The sequence below is a fragment of the Sceloporus undulatus genome, chromosome 1, assembly GCF_019175285.1.
Source record: "Sceloporus undulatus isolate JIND9_A2432 ecotype Alabama chromosome 1, SceUnd_v1.1, whole genome shotgun sequence".
NCBI lineage: Eukaryota > Metazoa > Chordata > Lepidosauria > Squamata > Phrynosomatidae > Sceloporus > Sceloporus undulatus.
This window is the reverse complement of record NC_056522.1, coordinates 217,848,723-217,869,447: the sequence shown is the minus strand read 5'-3', so window position 1 is coordinate 217,869,447 and position 20,725 is coordinate 217,848,723. Positions and strand designations below refer to the sequence as shown.

At 40.3% G+C, this 20,725-nt stretch overlaps 1 protein-coding gene across 6 annotated transcripts in view; it reads right to left on the bottom strand.

The window, feature by feature from the left end:
* ACVR1C (activin A receptor type 1C) overlaps positions 1–20,725 on the bottom strand; it is an 83,678-nt gene that overhangs the window by 11,811 nt on the left and 51,142 nt on the right. For 5 of the 6 annotated variants that reach the window (XM_042463308.1, XM_042463298.1, XM_042463316.1 and 2 more), the window contains exons 3-5: positions 8,862–9,107; positions 3,499–3,729; positions 497–664 (exon numbers count right to left, since the gene is read on the bottom strand). In XM_042463308.1, coding sequence (XP_042319242.1) covers positions 497–664; positions 3,499–3,729; positions 8,862–9,107 — 645 coding nt within the window. The remainder of the gene's footprint in view (positions 1–496; positions 665–3,498; positions 3,730–8,861; positions 9,108–20,725) is intronic. The other variant, XM_042463350.1, reaches the window with a different exon arrangement.

The following is a 20,725-nucleotide window of genomic DNA, read 5'->3' as shown; positions in this document are numbered from 1 at the left end:
TTTTTGGATTTTTTTGTCTGAACATTTTAAAGCCATGGATGGTGGAACCCATAGATACTGAATCCATGTATACAGCAGGCTAACTGTAAATAGGTCCTAGGGCAAATTAAGCTTGAACTATCCCAAGAAGCCAGGATAACTAAACTGAAACTGACATACTTTGGATACATCATGAGAAAACATGACTCACTAGAAAAGACAATAATGCTTGGTAAAGTAGGAGGCAGTAGGAAAAGAGGAAGTGCACATTCCAGAACAATTGACTCAATCAAGAAAGCCAAGGCCTAGAGTCTGTAAGACCTGAGCAGGCCTATTGGTGACAGGGTGATTGGAGGTCTCTAATTTAGAAAGTCAACATAAGTCAAAGCAACTTGGCAGCAGTTAGCAACAACAAAACTTTGCAATCTAAATAGCTCCCTGTCATCCATTCAAGTCATTTTCTGCTCCCATCTACAGTGAATTTATGGTGGAAACATCTGTACGAAACAGCCTCTACCTTGTGTGCCAACAATCTCCATGTGAAGGTGTGCAAGGCCACTTGCTATGGAGAAGGTCAATTTAATCATCCCATCAGCCGTGACAGTGTTGCTGTTTAAGTAGTCAAACAATGAGCCTTGCTCATAGTATTCAGATACAAGCCACAGCTGAGTCCAAGTACCATTGTCTGCAGAAAGACACATATTTACATTATTACCATGTAGGAGTAGAACAGCACAAAAGGCTCAACAATTCAACCATTACATTAAATTTGCAAAAAAAAAACCCAAAACCTTATTTCCTCAAAGGAGTGTTGTCAGTATACAGTAATACTAGTAACACAGTATGTTTATATGGATGCATAAATTATGTCAGAATGAAGCTGCAATGTTCTTCTCACTTACTGAATTATGGGTAAAAATCAATACATTAAAAAGATAGGAAGTGTTAAGTTGGACTTGATCTACCCACAGCTCACCTATATTACAGTCGGCCCTTCTTATACAGAGATTTTTTATACACAGATTCAAGCATACATGGTTTGCAAATGTTCAACAAAAGTATAAATTTCAAATATCAAACCATGATTTTCCATTTTTTTATAAGGGACACCATTTTGCTATGTCATTATATTTAATGGGACTTGAGCATCCACAAATTTTGTTATACACGGAGGATTTTGGAACCAAACCCCAGCATATAACAAGGGTCCACTGTATTAAGCCTTCAACAGGACTTGATCTTACACCTTCCAGCAGTCTTCTGTCATCCCACTTTTCAGTTGTTTTTAAAATGTCCACATTTCTACACACACACACACACACACCCACACACACACTTTGTCCTTAGTGTACTTCAGTTGCAGTGCTTCATTCCCACTTACCACTTATTTTGGTTTCCAAACCGAATCTATGATTTGGTTTGCCTCTGGGCATGGTTCACACCACGTTTGCACCGAGTGAACAGTGTTGCCAATTTTCGGGAAATTTCCCAGAAGGGAATTTTAAAACCTTTCCATGTCATTTCTGTGTTTGGAAAATTTCCAGGAAGATTCAAGGAAATTCAGCCTTTAGAGAAATTCAACCTTCCCGCCCAAACATACCTTCCTGCCCAAAAAATACCTTCCCCCCCCCCCCAAAAAACCTCCTGGCATACCTCTCATCCCAGATGTCCTGCCCCCTTTAGCCTTCCCATAGTGCCTTGCGCCCCACTTCAACCTGGAGGTCTGACCCCGATCCAGAAGTCCCACCCCATCCCAGAAGTCCTGCCCCCATTCTGGGAAATTTGGGGGCATTCCAGGAAACCAATCAGGGATTTCCTTCAAGGGTGATTGGTAACACTGCAACTGAAGCTGCTCCGTCAAACCAGGGGCTGGGGAAGCCAGGGACTACGCCAGGAAAGCCAGGAAGGGAAGGAGGCCACAGGGAAGCCGGCGACAAGGCTGGGGAAGCCAGGAAGTTGAAGGAGGCAGGGGACGGGAGAAGGCCGAAGACAGAAGCCAGGGATGGACTGTCCAGGGATGGAGAGAGGCTGGTGATGGGAGAAGGCCAGCACCATTGCAGCTGCCCCCCATCAGGAGCGGATTCGAATCCACATAGTTCCTATGTGGGCTGAATGAATTTATTTTAAAATATATCGATTCAGCCCAAAAGGAGTGGGAAAAATCAGTGTCTTTTTGAAGCATGCCCCCCCCTTTCCAAATAATTTCAGGAATTCGGATTAAGTGGACACCATACATGTTTAAACCAGATCGTAACAATCCGGTTTAAACGATAGTAGGAATGAGTGGGAATGAATAAGTTCAAAGTGCAAACATAGGCCCCATACAGGCAGGCCAAAGTAAAGGTGCTTCAGATCACTTTGGAGGTATGGTGTTTAAATGATGCATGCATCCTAAGAGTCTGGAAGCCACACCAAAGCCATTCTCCGGTCCTAAGGACTGGAGTGTGACTATGGTGTGGCTTCCAGACTCTTAAGATGTGTGTATCATTTAAACACCATACCTCCAAAGTGACCTGAAGCAGCTTTATTTTGGCCTTTCTGTATGGGCCCATAGTTTGCATTCACTTAACAGTGGAGAGAGGAGAGGAGGCAATGGAATCTTGTCCTTCCCAAGAGGCTTAGACAACAGCAAACTGCTGCAGCATCGCCTAGCTTGTGTGTTCTTCCTCATTAATAATTTTTGCCATTTTTGTATTATCATTACAGTTTCTCCTGAGTCCATTAATTTTAGGTGAAATGTTAAATTTTTTTATTGTACATTTCCCTGGGCACCTCATAGGAAAAGGGTGCAATGAATTAATAGAATACAATACCAAAATCAGTGCTAAGGCCACTACTTCAGGGAGGAAGGATTGGCATGAGGCAACATAGAAAAAAGGAATAGCAAACATGTTCTAGCTCCTAGAGCAGCAGATGGATCTCTCTTGAACAGAACCAGAGTAAATTTTCTCTCTGGTGACCATGCAATGCCCAATTGGTGACAAAAACCCAGAAGAGGCTTCCATCAGTATCATATGAGAGTCCTGACAATACAAGCAGCAGACATTTTGTCATCTCAGACAAAGAAGAAAATGGCACTTCTCCTCCATTCCCTATGAGGAAGTCAGCTCGCCTTGACAACTACAACATGATGGTGTAATAGTATCTTCCATACTTGAGGGAGCAGAGTAGTTTAACTGGTTTGGGACAGACTATGTAACAAACAGAGCTCCATCCCCAGATAGAAACACCAAGGAGTTCAGGAGGTTATCCTTTTGCTCCCTTTAAATGGTTGCCTGATTCTGCTTAATGTTAGGGTCAACCTTGAAGAGTTCACTGCAGTACCACAGAATGCAACATTTCTTTCTTCACTAAATCCGGATAATCATAAATCAGGCTTTCCTCATCTGTTCTACAAGTAGAATAACACATCTCAATATTTTTCCATAAACCTCCTCCCCCTCAAATGGGCGCTCATGAATTCCACCAGGCAAATCCAGCGGAGGACAAACATTGTGAAACTGTTTGGAAGTACTATACCCTTGTTATCAGCAGCAATAAACCCCAAGATATTTTCATGCCTCAGCATGATTGTCTGATAGATTTCTGCTTCACGAAACCAAGACCTCTCGTCTCTTGAGGAGAAGATCTTCACAGCTACATCTTCACCACACCATTTTCCACGCCAGACTTCACCAAATCGACCTTTTCCTACTAGCTCTTGAAGTACGATAGTCCTGGCAATTGTTCTTTGTACAAGCAGAGGTAAACCTGACAACAGAAATACAGGCATTTGTATAATGCAGCAGTCATTATTTTAAATTTCTTTAAAACTTAAGAAATATCAGTATTCTGCAATATTTGCTATTTAACTACAGAAAACAACTATGATCTGTAAAATTCACATCATGTTAAAATAACAGGAAAGCGCTCGTCATATAGAACTGGGGGCTCATTCCAACTATGGTTTAAATCAGATCATGTCAAATCACGATCCGGTTTAAACCACCATGGTCCCCACTTAATCCAAATTGCTAAACCAATTCGGAAAGGGGGTGCATGGTTTTCACCTATTTAACCTGCATCAAAAAGATGCTGGGTTCCCCCCCCCCTCAGGCCTGACCTGGCGCAAACATAGGTGGAACCACACTCGCTGCTGGAACCGGATCCAGGATTCAGTTCAGCAGCGATTTAAAAGGTAAGTGGGAATGAGCCCTGGGTTTCTACCCAGTTTTATGCCTCCTATAGGTACAGTGATTCCCTGAGGCTTGCAGAAGTACAGCAGAGATACTGATGAATGGAAAGGCTTGAGGGGGTTAAAAAAAGTATCCACAAGAATCCCAATGAAGACTGAGCATGGTTAGTAGCCACAGGACGCTGGCTTTCATCTGGAAAAGAAAAAAGAAACTGGAGAGTGGAAGAAAAGCCTGGAGTATCCTGAAAAAGTGCAGGGGTGTCACGAGGGGAGTTCAGGGTGCACCAGGTGACACCCTAGGTGGTGTGGTTGACACCACTGCCTTTGGGTAGAAAGATGTGCCTTTTGACAGAAACAGACCATAGTATTCACCTGTGTCCTTTAAAACACAGGTGAATACAGAAATGGTGTGAGGGGGTATGGCTCAGTGGGAGGAGAAAAGAGAGGTCCCAGTTTTTTTTAAAAAAATTACAAAATGTTATTTATTTATTTATTAAAATTCTTTTAAAACATCCCACCATACTGCATGTTCACTTTAACCACATGAAACTATGTACATGTAAATACATTTAGGCTTTGCATATGATATTTTAAGTTAAAGGCATAATTTTAATTTTGCTAATTGTTTATGTAACAACTATTACCATGGTATTCAGTGATATATGGGAATTACGATTTATGAGTAACATTAGTATAAAAAACATTATTACAGATTCTGTATGGTATGGGAGGAAGTCAATGGCAGAGGGTGATACCATGAGTTATCAGGTGACGCCAACTCTACCGATGCCACTGGAGACAGGTTTGTCTTAGGGTCTCCATAAATCAGAAATTACTTGCAGGCAGGCAGGCAGGCAGACATACAGCAGCAGCAGCAACAACAGCAGTAACAACCTCAACAACCATAAAGCTGCCGTCTATTTTAAGAACAACAATTGGCAGATTGGTGTAAGGCCAAAGCTTCAGGGCATTCAGCCTAGATGAAATGAAATTTCAGGCCCTATCTTCAAGACACACAAGACATGGTGTTAAGCAAGAATATCAATCTCAGTCTACACTTATTTCAAAACAGTTTTAAACTTTTTGGCTCAGGAAACACCCAAAAATTGTCAGCATAACCCTGACCTTTGAAGCAAAAATATTTGTCTTTCACAAACGTACATAAAATAGCCTGGATATCCTGCAGAGACTTCAGTTGCTATAATTGTATAATCATGAACCTCTTCCATATTTGGCTTATGGTCAGATACTGCTGGGAAGGCAATGTTTTTCCCCCGGCAAATGTAACTTCTCAGTGGAGATACACACAGAATATGCTGAAGGCAGATGAACTTTCCAAAGCCATCAGTGAACCTGGCAGGAATGTTTATAAGTTAGGGGCTTTTAAGGTGTTTTTATCATGGCAAATAATATCTCTCCAACAAAGTACATTGGTTCTAAGAAGCAGACACCATCTGCTTATGTTCATTTCTTTTGTTGCCTATTTAAGTGGCATGTATTTGTACTGCCCAAGAAACATGAACACCTGTTAGACCATTTCATTTGCATTCTTGGTTACAGCTTATATGAAATACATATATATGTTGTATTTATAGACTTTTCAAGCAGGAGATGTATTTTAGCTAACAAACAAGAAACCTACAATACTACACATCTGCTCTGGACAATACACCATATTGATTCTTTGTGACAAATTAGGGATGCATCTACACTGCAGAAATAATGCAGTTTGACACCACTTTAAGTGTTGTAGTGCCATCTTAGGAAACCCTGGGGTTTGTATTTTTACAAAGTCTTTAGCTTTCTCTGCTAAAGAGTGCAGATACCTCACAACACTGCAAATCCAAGGATTCTGGTGGATAGAGCCATGGCAGTTAAAATGGTATAAAACCGCATTACTTCTACAGCGTAGATACACTCAAGGAACCTGTTTGTTTCAGTGCTATAAATGTGGCACAACTGTTTTGTATACACGAAACCATTTTTCTACCATTAATAGATGAGATGCTACCTATAATCCAAGTTATAGTTAGAAATAAATGCCAGGTGTATATCTGAGGTAGCATTTAAGAGCAAGGTAATACAATTTTTCATATGGTAAAAGTATGTTTGCCACTGTGGACAACTCTTGCAACATCTCATGAACAGGAGCACAAGTGAGCAGCCTCTTCTTAGATCATCATGGGAACTGCTGCAGCAGGACTTCTTCTTACCCAACTTGGGTAATGTAGGTAAGAAAGAAGTTGGTAATACTCTAGTCAAGCACCAGGCTGGTTAATCATAATGTATCAAAGGAGGGGCTGCCCTTCACAATGGTATGGAAACTAGCTGGGGCAGAATAATTACCAATAAATATTTCTCTGGTTTTAGAATAGTTGTGGGGCTCCAGCATCCTATTAAAAGGCTCACGGTCTGATCTAAAAAGACCTCCATGGACTGGCCCCTCCTTACTTATCAGACCTTCTTTCTCCTCACCTTCCCACCAGGGCCCTCCGGTCTGGTAGTCAAGGGCTCCTGTCTCAGCCCAGGATTTCCTCTGCCCCATCTCGGATTCACCCCTTTTCACTTGCTGCCCCTCACTCCTGGAACCTTCTTCCCCCACAAGCAAGAGCCATCACTTCTTTAACCAGCTTCAAAACGGAGTTGAAAACCATCCTGTTCAGAGAAGCCTTCCCAGGCATTGCATAATTTTCGCTTACCATCTGATGTTTTTTTAGTGCCTGTTTATCAAACCATTTCCTGTATTGCTATGTATTGTATATGTATTATCCTACTTGAGAGTATGTATTTTCCCTGGATGAAGATTAACCTTCCATTTTGAAGCCAAGCCCTCCCTCCAGTCCATCTGCCTTGGTCCAGGCCTCGGAGGTTGAGAGGAACTGCTGGACCTCTTTCCCTCTCCCTCCACCACTCCCTTCTCCTTCTGTGTCATGTCTGTTTAGATTGTAAGCCCGAGGGCAGGGAACTGTCTAACTAAAAAGATTGCATGTACAGCGCTGTGTAAATTTACAGCGCTTCATAAATAAAGGTTAATAATAAATAATAATAATAGTTAGATCTCTGGTAAGAGTAAGCAAGGGGGAGAGAGACAGAGAGAAGAGATGGTTAGGAAGATTGCCAAATGAGATAAAGAGTTGGCAGAAGAGGACACAGAAAGAGAAAAGGAGAGATAGGTGGTGACCACAGAGAGAGATAGCAATGCCCACTCTATTTTGGCTCTGACCCTGTCCTTTACCTCCATGTGTACCAACTGCACGTGGCCTTGACTAGACAAAAAAATGTTACTCAGTCCTAGAAAAAAGATCAAATTATATTATACTGAACTTGCATCAATGAAACTGGTCAATACTGACCAAACTCAATTCATGATGCTGAATTTGAATTTTAAATATCTATAAACAGTATGGGGTCAGGGCATCTCAAAGCGTGTAAGTGGGAGAGGGCATCTTCTCCCTTACAAAGCCAGCTGAAAACTCCATTCCACTGCTGAAGCCCTTCTTTCTGCTTTCTGCTTCTTCTTTATGGGGTGGCATATGGGAAAAGTTGATGTTATGGTACTGAGCCTGTACAATAGCCTCCTCAGAGGTTTTATCCTGATCCTGCCACTACTCACATTTAGAAAGGCAATAAAGGCTGTGCCCTTTCATTCAAGTTTTTACTGTGTCAGTTTGTTGAGATTAATAATTTCTTTATTATCCAATTAATACTTTATACTGTGCTTTTATAGAATTACAGAATCATAGAGTTGGAAGAGACCACAAGGGCCACCCAGTTCAACCCCCTGCCATGCAGGAAATCCAAATCAAAGCATCCCTGACAGATGGCCATCCAGCCTCTGTTTAAAGACCTCTAAGGAAGGAGATTCCACTATACTCCAAGGAAGCTTGTTCCACTGTCAAACAGCCCTCATTGTCAGTTCCTCTTAATGTTGAGGTGGAATCTCTTTTCCTGCAGTTTGCATCCATTGTTCTCGGTCCTGTTCTCAGAAGCAGCAGAAAACAAGTTTGCTCCCTCCTTTCTATTATATTTATTGTTAACCACTTTAACTATATTACATATTTACAAAATATCTACAAATACTTTGAGTGATATTTTTAAAAAAATAACACACACCTAAATGATTCCAGTGATGATGATGAAATGTTTTATTGTTTGTATGGTATTTTCTGCTTTTTATTATGGCCATAGTGTAGTTATTATTTTATTCATTTTATTTAAAATGTTCATGTATTGCCTCCCAGCCCACTGTAAAGCACTTTGAGACCTTTTTAAAATGAAGATAGCACAGAGGAAGGAAGGAAGGAAGGAAGGAAGGAAGGAAGGAAGGAAGGAAACAAACTAGCCTATTTAATTTTTCTTTCCTAGTAGATGAGGCAATTTTGTCACAGGAGGAAATTCTTTCAGTGATTTCAGAGTCACATGACACAGGAAGAAACAAGTCTATGCTAGATCCCATCCTTTTTCAGTGGAACAGAATGACAGGCTCTAACAAATTGCACACACCACTACATCAGTGCTGTACATCCCCTTCTCCTTCACATATATTTTTAAAGACTGCTTTGATTTTATTGATTTCAATGTTTTTGTATATACTGAGCTTCTGTTACACAGGTGTTTACTGTAAACTGCCTTGGCTGCATTATACATTTACCAAATATATGATATGGAACTCATGCAAGCCCCAGTTCTGCAGCATGCAAGCACATACCAGATCCAGAACCTGATGTTGTCATATCAAAAATGAGGTCTCTGAGGGTTTTTCCTGGATTCACCAGATTGTATTCAGAGAGAGGTTCTTCAATATTGGGCCTTTTTTTCTTCTTCAGTTTACAGTTGTGGCCTTGGCATGTGTACACAGTCACCATTAAAGCTATACACAAGACACATACTGGTACGGTTATAATCACTGTTAGCTCCACAGGACCCAGCTTAGTTTTGCTTGAAGTATCTTGACCTGAAAAATCAACAAAACAAGTTCATATATTTAATGTACAAATCTGTGAATAAAGCCATCAGTTTGAGCTCGTTGTACCATCGGCCCTGCTGCGTGAACTACCACTGCTACTACTCCTACTTCTTCTTTTTTGGAAGTTTGCGAAGGTAGAATTCACTTTTCTATAGTATCCATATTCATTGTGAGGAAATTCTGGCAGGATGAAGACACATGGATGTCAAGGCAGGACCAGCTGCTTATTTACTGCAACACTTTGTACATTTGCACATACCACTGGTGTCTATTTGTTGCTAGATTCTAATTTGTTGTTCCCTGCTTCGATCTATAAGTACAGCAAGTAAGAAATATATAGCTGTTGTCATCATCATCAAGAGGGAAGTCACTGAATAGAATCACAATGCACCCCCATCCTCAGAAAAATTCCACATACTTTCCTTCCATGCAGCCCCACACAAGGCATTCTGAAAGGGCCTCGGCTCTTTGAAGGCCTTCAACTCCTATCCAGCCCATTCCCTTCCAAGACTCACTTTTTCCTTTTTCTTTTTCTTTTTTTTTTCTTTTTTCCTTCCTTTCCCAAACCCAGCTGGACAAGGTAGACTGCCGCTGCTGCCTGACAATCTTTTCCAGGTCTGCTCTAGTGGCAGATGGCCAAGTGGACAAAGAGGGGGGCAGGTGAACAAAGCAGTGGGAGGAAAGTGAGGAGGAGAGGGGGCAGGCCATCACTACCACCCCCAGCAAGCCTTTCAAGGCATATGAACTGGGTGAGACCAAACCCTAGTGATGCACTGGGTTCAAGTTGTAGCCATTCCTTATGATTTCAAATTTGGCTACCATGACATATGCCTTGATTGCATCCTGTTTGGATTACTGCAGCACTCTGCAACACGGGACAGCCATTGAAAATTGTTCAGAAACTCCAGCAGCTCCAAAGGGCCACAGCCAGGTTGCTCACTGGAGCAGGTTATAGGGACCCATTTCTAGACAGAATTCAAAGTGCTTGAGTAAATTAATAAAATGTCCAGCAGATGGAGAAGAAACTTCAGGCAATGAGTAACTAGGCAGAGTGCTCAAGCAGTAGCAATTCTTGGTATTAATGATTCATTAGAAATATTTCCATACTGCTTATTTGCCCATGTGATTCATAACATAAACCATTGTTGTCAACACTCAATCTGTAGAGTTGATCCATGGGGATACTACGGTCAGTGATATCAACAGCCATTCTAAGAGCTTTATCACACTAGCGAGATCCCACAGGAAAACGGGATTTAAATGAGAGTTTAATTAAATTTGAATGTAAACAGAACCTGCAAATTTAGGAAGTTTATCACACGTAATGGCTGCCAAAGTGAAATGATGCAAAGTTAACCTGAAATTAAACCGGGGGTAAACGGCAACTTTTTACTTTCGGACTTAACTTCTGGGTTAACTTCGTGTTATTTCACATTAATAGTGATGTCATGTGATAAACTTCGGGCATTTCTGGGTTTTCTCCAATTTAACTCTCCTTTAAATCCTGTTTTCCCATGGGATCTCACTAGTGTGATAAACTCCTAAGATCAAGTAAAAGCAACAGAGGAGTATTGATCTTACCATATATCATTCTGGAAGCATTGCTAGGTCTTGAAGGTATGAGACTAAATGGTACAAATACATAAGTGTCCCTATTTTCATCTATGCACCATTGGAAGGAATGTACAGTATATTGATTATGGCAAGATCTATTCTAGCCAGTGTCAAGACTCATCTACCTATTAGGATGAAGCACTTTTCCTATTAGGAAAATATCATTCAAGGGTGCAAAACCTTTTATAGTATAAGAGCTGCATCCCTTACAGTTAACCTTCTGCATGTCAAAATCAAAAACTGAGTAAAGCTGCAACCCACATTCTCTTTCATAGATGCACACACACTCATTGATCCATAGTCACACACATACATGCACACACGACTTCAAACATCCTCATACAGTCAGCCCTGCTTATACATGGATTTTTTTATACATGGATTCAAGCATTCATGGTTTGAAAATGTTCAAAAAAAGTATACATTTCAAATATCAAACCTTGATTTTCCATTTTTTATAAGGGACACCATTTTGCTATGTCATTATATTTACTGGGACTTGAGCATCCACGGATTTTGTTATCCATGGGGGATCTTGGAACCAAACCCCAGTGTATAACAAGGATCCACTGTATATGACGCAAACCCTCTATTTCTCCTTCTTTCTCATTCATTGGGCTAGGACAGGCTGGCAATGCAAGAAAAGGCAAGACTCTCCTCCTGCATCATCAGATCACTGAGGTTTCTCACCAAAGACTGTGAAATTTTTGGAGAATTGCTGACAGTTAATCATGATGAGCTCCTTCTCACTTCTTAGGGCTTGTTCCCACTTGGGGGGATGGGAAGATGGGTGGCCTAGCAGGAGATCAGACCGATTGGTCAGAGAAGCTTAGTGGGTTAGATCCAATCCACTGGGCAAAGCAATTCACTTTTTTGGTTAGGAAAAAAGGACCATAAGAGAAGTTATCTTTTAAAAATGCACTGTGTAGAAGAAGCAGACAGAGTACCGTATACTTTCCAATTAAACCTCTGTCATCCTATTTTTCCAGTTGCTTTTAAAATGTATGTTTTTCTCTCCTCCTCCCACTTTCCCCTTGTCCTCAGCTTTCTTTAATTGCTGTAAATTGAATCCAATGTGCAAAAGTAGTTTGCATTCATATAACTCAGCAGAAGAGAAGAGGGCAGTCTTGCCCTTACCAGTAGACTCAGGCAAATGCCAACTGCTACAGCCACCACTATCTTGCATGATATTCCTCATTAGTGACTGTTATCCTCTTGATCACACTCCAATGTTGCTTGGCTACATGTGTTCTGGTTTTCATTTGTGAAACCCTGGAGGGTATGGAACTGTTTCTAATTCCTTCAGTAAAACGATCTGGCTGTGAGTTCAAAAGTGAAAAAACTAAGTATACTCGTCCCTCCCCTTCATGGACAGCAAGCAGGGGGTCAAAACGGGGCACATGTACAGGAGCGCACCCCCATTATAACTAATGCGGCTTGAATATCTGCGATATTTCCGATTGGTAGGGGGTCCAGAATGGATCCCCCACAAATCGAGAGGGACAAGTGTGTTCACAGATGACATCATTTTGGGATTTGTTGCCAGAAGATATGCTGATGCTCACCATCTTGAGTAGCTTTAAAGGAGAGTAGAAAAGTCTATGTAAGAGAATGAGATTATCAGAGATCAACATACTAAACATACTACTCAGAACATTCCTGATCTCACCTGATGGAGAGTTACCGCCAGACAGAAGTCTCCTTCAGACTGGTCATGTGTCCCAAGCTGCCCTGGATCATGCCATGTCCCTCCCTGCTGCTTCCTGTCACTTCCTGCAGATTTCCCAAACAGTTCTCTCTCCCAATATGCCTCTTTTCACTTAGAGAAAAAAAGAAGTTTTAACCACACTCTTTAGCCTTAGTGCTAAACTGTTTCCAGCCCTAGGAAGGCAGCAACTCCCTCTGCTCCCCAAAACTCTTTTTCTAAGGGACCTTCAATCACCTTCTTCAATATTCAAGAGCCCACTCCCAGCACCTACCCACCACCCAAACGGCCCAGTCAACCCTCAGCACTCAAATGTGTGTGTGTGTGACAGGGAATAGGAGAGTGTAATACTTCAAGCACACAGACCATAGTACTTGACCACTATGTTAGTTAAAAAAAAACAAATAAAAAGAACTCATAGGATTGTTGTTTTTAAGTCATGACTGAGGTAAGAGCAAAAATAATTCGGAAGACTTGGAAATGGGAGGATGAAAGGCCAAAATATCCTGGAGCAAGAAAAACATTGTTTGGATCAAGCAGTAACAAAGACTGCTATGTCTCTACACATTTGTCCTATCTAGGTATAGCGGCATCTCTAGGATAAGTGTCACCCGGTGCGGTAACTCAGGGTGTCACCTCCCCCATTGACTTTCTTCCATTTTACACCATACAGAATCCTTACTCATGCTTTTTTGCATTGATACTCATAATTCATAATTCTCATATGCCACTGAATGTAATAATAGGTGTGACATAAACAACTAGCAAAATTAAAATTATACCTTCAAATTGCAATATCATACACTCAACCTATATGTATTTACATATACATAGTAAACATTTGGTTAAAATATGTTTTTAAAGAAAATTTTAAAATAACATTTTAAAAAATTAAAATAAAAAAAGGAATTTGACATTTTAATTTTAAAAATTCTGGGGCTCCTCCTTTCTCCTTCCACTGAGCTTCACCCCACTCCTACCATCTCTTAAAGCATTTTAAAGGGAAGCAGGCGAATGCCACAGCTATTTCTGCCAAAAGGTAGGTGTTTGGGGAGAACTGGTGCCCCTCCCTTTATGGTGTCACCTGGTGCAGCCCGCACCCCCAGCACCTCTCCTAGTGATGCCACTGTCTAGGTGGGTTAGATGGCCCAATGGTCTGAATCAGTGTAAGGTAGCTTCCTATGTTCCTCGTAGCTATTTGTCATAAGAGGTATACTGACCCTGCATGATCACAGTCACTTACTGTTCTGAATACTGTTTGCTGGGAGGCTTTCATGTCCTATTTGTGGGCTTTCTGACAGCATTATTATGATAGGGGCATGTTTCTAGCCAATATGAAGTATTGGTCTGATTCAACACAACTTATCTTAACTCACAGCTGTAATTAGAATACCCTCAAATGCTGAACCAGTGGGGACTACATTTTTCATTATGTTAGAAATCTGACCTTTGCTTCTTCCTACAGCCCAGTACTTGGAAACATGTGCCACTAATTTTTATTGAACTTATATTTCCAAGTAAGCATTCAAGATTTCAGACATTAGTCTTCTGGGAGTTTGATCAAGAGATGACAACCTCTGTCTGGAAAGAAGAAAAAGAAGAAAACACAAGGAAGTCCTGGAAAACAAAACATTCTGTTTATTGGACACAAAACCTATTTTTAAAGCCTGCACCCTGACACACAGAGGCAAGTCATCAGAGGCACCCAAAGTGTGAGGAGCAAAAACTCATAAAATCTGTTGGAAATGCAAGAAAAACATTAATACATAGTACATTCAGATTAATATCTATGGTGTGATTCAAACCTCACCAAAACAAGATTCATTGTGCCATCACGATGTTCCCTTGTTGGAAATGTAAAATCGACTTCCAGTTCGCTAACTGAAGCCACTAATGGACAGCAGTAAATAAGACAGGTTTTGCAGCTCTGGATTTAAAATCATTCACTTACATATGGTTCAAAAATAGAGGGTTTTCAGCAATTAATTTGCAATCAACTGAATAATCTGACAAGTGCCTGATGGATTCAACGTACTATATGAAGTGCTGACCCTGCTGACTAATGAAGACCATTTTTTAGCAGTGGAAGATTATGTTATTTGGTTGCTAAGCAATTCAAAAAAATAATGCTCCAAAAACAAGGTAAATTAAGTGCAATGCACCACAGCAGTAATTCATTTCCAGTTAGTAGGGGCAAAACACACACATTAGTACAAAACACTGCTTTTAACATGCATGTGTTAAAGAAGGGCCTGGGTTTGACTCTAGAAGTGTATTGATCTAAGTAACAACTGATCCAGTGCAAACCTATCCAAGTTTACTGAGAATTAAGCACCACTGTGATCTGGGATTTACTTCTGAGTAATTGTACATCAGTTTGCCACCAAAGTAGATTCTGAAGCCTTCAAGCTTTCATGAGAACCCTATCATAGATTTTTCTTGTCAAGAGAAAGGTTTGGCTTTGCCTTCCCCTTAGGTTGACAGGGAATGTGACTTGCCCAAAGCCACCCAGTTTCCACAGCTAAGGAGCAATTCGAACCCTTGTCTCCCAGAGTCTAATTCAATGTTCAAATCACCACAATACTCTGGCTCTCTACTCTGGAGACAGCAGTTAAGAAATCACAAGAAAACTAGGAATGGGAAGGGCAGCCATGAAAGAGCTAGAAAAGATCCTAAAGAGTAAAGATATACAACTGAGTACAAAAGTTGGAATCATCCAATCCACTGTATTCCCCATCTCCATGTATGGGTGCAAGAGCTGGACAGTGAAGAAAGTCGATAAGAAGAAAATCAGTTTATTTATGATGTGGTGCTGGAGAAGAGTGCTTAAGCATACCATGGACAGCCAAAAAGACAAACAAGTGGGTCATTGAACAGATCAAGCCCGAAATCTCCCTGGAAGCCAAGATGATGAAACTGAGGCTGTCATACGGTGGTCACATCATGAGAAGGCACAACTCATTAAAAAAGACGATAATGTTAGGAAAGGTAGGGGGATGTAGGAAGAGAGGAAAACCACAAGCTAGATGGATAGACTCAATTAGTGAGGTCATAGGCTTGAATCTACAGGACCTTAGCAGAGCAATGGACAACAGGGAGACTTCAAAATGGCTCATCCACAGGGTCACTCCACAGGCCCATGGGATTGACTCAAGTTAACAACAACAACAAAGAATGGACAGGAAGTTATTTATGGCTGATTATATAGCATATAATCTGAAATTTGAAGGCCCTCAACTCTACCTATTGGGGACTTGGGCTGCACCTGCACTGTAGAAATAATGCAGTGTGACACTGCTTTAACTGCAATGGCTCAATGCTATGTAATTCTGGGATTTGTAGTTTTGTGAGATATTTAGCCTTCCATGTCAGAGAGCTCTAGTGCCACAATAAATGACAAATCCAAAGATTCTATAGCATTGAGCTATGGCAGTTAAAGCAGTGTCAAACTGCATTATTTTTGGAGTGTAGAGGCAACCTTGGTGAGGCTGAGAGAACGCTCTCTCTGTTTAAGCTGCGCAGCACCAAGCACAATAAACTACTGTAATTTTCTTCCACTTTCAGGACAAAACTAGAAGGCATCACTGCAGACCAGCATGAGAACTGGACAGCCCTCCAGGTGTTGTTGAACTGCAACTCCCAGCAGTCCTACCCAGGATAACCAAACATAATGAATGCTGGGAGCTGCAGTTCAACAACATCTGAAGGGCCGCCATACAATTCCCACCTCTGTTGTAGTTTGATGCATATGAAGTTGCAAACACAAGTCTTCCAAGAACAAAGGCTGTAATAGCCCACACTGAAGTTTTTCTATAAGTCTCCTCAAATGCCTTCCCCTTTTCCCAATTTTGTTTGACACCGCATCTAACCAATAGGAATTTTCCCCTACAGCTGTTTGCATGACAAATGTATTTTTAATGGGATAACAACGGGGAAGGCTTAAATTTTCCCTCCACAGATACTACAGTCCCAATACCCCCTTTGTTGTGTGTTAATTTGAAAAACAACAGTACTTTGACATTGCTGCAAGTTAATGTTGCAAGCTATGCACTCAGAAAAGCAGATCACAACTTACATCCAGCCAGTGCCAGTCAGAAGTACTGGTTAAGAGGGATGACTGACCTGATCCTATTGGGGTTTGGTTCCAGGACTCCCTGTGGATACCAAAATCCATGGATGCTCAAGTTCCAGTATATACTATGATACAGTAAAATGATATCCCTTATATCAAATGGCAAAAACAAGGTTTGCTTTTTGGATTTTTAAAAATATATATATTTTCAAAACATGGATGGTTAAATCCATGGATAAAGAATCTGTAGATCATGTGGACTGACTGTAGTCCTGATACTTCTCCAGTGTACTTCAATATACTATTAATATACTTCTAATACTTCAATATGCTTCTAATACTCTCGTGACAAACAGGCAGACTGTTCACATGTTGGTCATGAGAACACTCCAAGAGGGGTTAGCTATGCTTGGACAAAGGCCAAAGCCTATCTCAAGTTCTATGAGTTTATCAGAAGGGAACATTTTACTTAGCTTTAAATAAAGATTACCTTTACTCACACATATACACAATCCCCTCTGCTGAAAAAATGGTTGACCAGGCAAATTAAATTGTTGTGGAGTGAGATTAGAATCCTTCCATAGCAAATGCTCATAATTCACCTTTGATTGTTTAGCTTGCAATGCATGTTTTGTAAGATGCTGTCAAATGAGAATATCAAACAATGGTTTGAAGCTGGTTATAGTAACCATAGTTTGCCATTAAACCTGAATTCAAATCATTGTTTGAATTCAAACCACTGCTATTCAACAAAGGCTTGCTGTACCATGGAGTTGGGAGTTACAAAAATGGCCCATGAATAAGTGAAAAATGAAAACGGACAATTAGTTCTAACCATATGCCTTAGTATTTGTAAAGAGGATCCACGCTGCAGGATCTAAACTGTGGTTTGGAGCAATGACTGGATTCAGCTAATGAAACATTTTCACCATCAGTTTGGATTAGTGATCGTCAACATTTAAAGAGCCAGGGCTCACTCAAACAATTAAACAGTGTTTGAAATGTTGACCATATATACTGTACATACTCATATATATAAGCCTATAAATTTTACACAAAAAAGTGACCCCAAAACCCTGGGTCAACTTATCTATGGGGCAAGGCAAATACTGTACATTAACTCTTATTTAAAAAGGAACCATTTCCTGGTGAAAGACAAGAGTGTAATCTGTCCTTTGTAGCACCGAACTCCCTCTAGTCTCTTATACATCCAGGCTTTACCATGAGCACAAACAATTATGCCTACTGGAATGTTTTAAATTTTTTGGCATAGTTTTCCATTGTTATATGCTCCTAAATTCTACCTTCGACTTATTCATGTGCCATTTCAGAATCCATAATTCTGGCCCCAAAATGTGAGTTTACCAAGTTCTGAGCTAATGCATGCATTGAAGAACAATGACACTTAGATATTCACATTTCTGAATTGTGTAGTGCAGTTCTCCAATCAGAGAATACACACACACACACACACACACACACACACACACACGTTCATGGGAAACAGAAGAATATACATATCAATGGAAATATTATTTTTAAATGCATTGTAGTATGGAAAGACATTTGTAAAAATGCTTTTATTAGACAGGCTTTTGTACAAAATATGTACAGTATGAGAAATGTACATGAAAAGTTTGTGCATTTTCATATATACTTTTTTTAAAAAAATGCAAACGAAGGCAGCAATGGAATAAAATATTCTTGAAATTAGTAAAATAAGAAATAGAAATTGATAGACTTGTTCATTCCTATGAGAGGTGTAAGCACATGTCTGAAACACATAGGAAAGTGAGTCATTACTTCCCTCATCCATGTAAATGCTCACCTTGATGTTTTAAGTCTCTCACATTATGATTTGATATATAGGTGATGGAAAATCATTTTGGGACTTGACAGGTTAGAAGCTTAGCTGATAGTGTCCTGTACCTGTAATATTACCAAAGTCTGATTGGGTAAATCTAAGCTGATATTTAAAATAAAGCTAAACTACAGTATGTCTCAGTGTTTAAATATTCTTTTCAAATAGTAATATATTGGTGCAATTGGGCCCCAGTTAGAAATCACAGTGCAGCACTCTGCAGTTTTATACCCTTCACCAGCACAGACTCAGTTGTCAGTGTAGCTGTTACATGCCACCTATATGAAATTCACTTAGTCCTGCACCAACGCAATGTTGTGGTTTAGTGCAATAGGGTGCTTGTAGCAAATGAAATCCTAGAACCTCTGGCAGCTGAACATCATTATGAAAACTGAAGGGTTCAGAGTACTGCAATGGAGGAACAAGTCTCACATATCATCTTAATTGCACTAGGCAGCCAGAAGATCCAGCTTTAGACTCCCATCTCTTCACTCCCACTGTGACAGTAAGCAGCTAGTCAGACTACTCATTCTTTTCTAAGATCTAATTCAAAACATATTAACACTAAACCAGAAAGAAGGCCAACAGTTTGCTACACATCTAATCATCTCATTATTATAATCAGATTGGGGAAATCCTGTTTACTCTTTGGGTGGTAATGCTCTATTAGGATCAACATGTAATGCAAGCCATCCAGTTTGACTACAAAAGCTGGCCCACAATGACAGGCCTCAGAGAACAAATAATCATGGCCTTTAGATGCAGCTAACAGGCAGTAATCTGAATCTGATGTGACAAATGGCACCCTTAAACCAGCATTACTGTCACATTTCAGAACCTGCTGCATGAAAACCAGGTAGAAATATAAAATGAAAACCTTATACAGATGCATCCATCATTCATAGAATCTTCACAGGATATTGGGCATCCTGAATCTATAATATAAACTTTGGTAGCCTATGAACTTATACCCCAGTTGTTATATCTGTGGATACCAATTCCTACTGAAAATCAACATACAGGTTAAGTCTTCCTTATCTGAAATGCTTGGGACCAGAAGTGTTTTTAGATTTCGTTTGGTTTTTTTTCCAAATTTTGGAATATATATATAGTCAGCCCTCCTTATCCATGGATTCATTATCCTTGGATTCAAGCATCCACAGCTTGAAAATATTAAAATATATATACAAATTCTAAATAGCAAAGCTTGATTTTACCATTTTAGGTAAAGGACACCATTTTACTTCCCATTATATTTAAAGGGACTTGAGCTTCCACAGATTTTGGTATCTACGGGGAGTCCTGGAATCAAACCCCAGCAGATACCAAGGGCACACTACACACACACAGAGAGAGAGAGAGGGGGGGGGGGGGGGAGAGAGAGATCTACCAGGTGGGAGCCATGTCTAAATGTAAATTCATTTATGTTTCATATACACCTTTATTTGTTTACATAATATTTTTTAACAATTTTGTGCATGAAACCAAATTGATGTACATTGAACCATTAGAAAGCAAATGTGTTCCTATCTCAGCCATCCACATGGACAATTTTGGAGTAATTTGGATTTTGGAATTCCAAATAAGAGATGCTCAACCTGTAGCAGTTCTGTATAGAGAATGGTAGGAAGTGATCCTGTCCTCAACATTCTGTCAGGTGCCCCAGCTGCAGATAAATGTTACCAGCCTCTCACTAATTCTAAGAATCTGCTTTGTGTCATGTAAGACAAGTAACCCATCTACTTCAAAGCATTTAACTGGCAACTGCCTTCCAAGCAGACATCTTTACAAAACATTTTAAAGTATTATGTTAACAAAATGCTAGGAATTTAGTTTGTGGCCTTCAACATACAAATTGTCCTCTGCCACTAAGTGATGCCTCTCTGTGGTTTAAAAGACGTCACAAGATATGCTATGCATCACCAGCATCACCAGATCTACTATCGCACACTGACAAGGTAAAACCTCTGCAGTAAAACACCTGCAGGAGTAATCAACAGTACAGAGAGTAAATGGTGTGGATAAAAAACATTTATTTACAAATAAAGAGTGCCACCTGCACACAGCTATATCAGTGTATCTTTTATAGTGGGATGTGGTGGCTTAGTATTTAAGATGCCAGTTCTGACTATTGGAAGGTTGGCAGTTCAAAGCCCGAGTGCTGTGTGATGGGGTGAGCTCCTGTCACTAGTCCCAGCTTCTGTCAACCTAGGAGTTAGAAAGCATGCAAACGCAAGTAGATAAATAAGTACCACTTTGGTGGGAAGATAACAGTATTCGGTGCAGTCATGCTGGCCACATGACCACTGGATTTGTCTTCAGACAACGCTGGCTCTTTGGCTTAGTAACGGAGA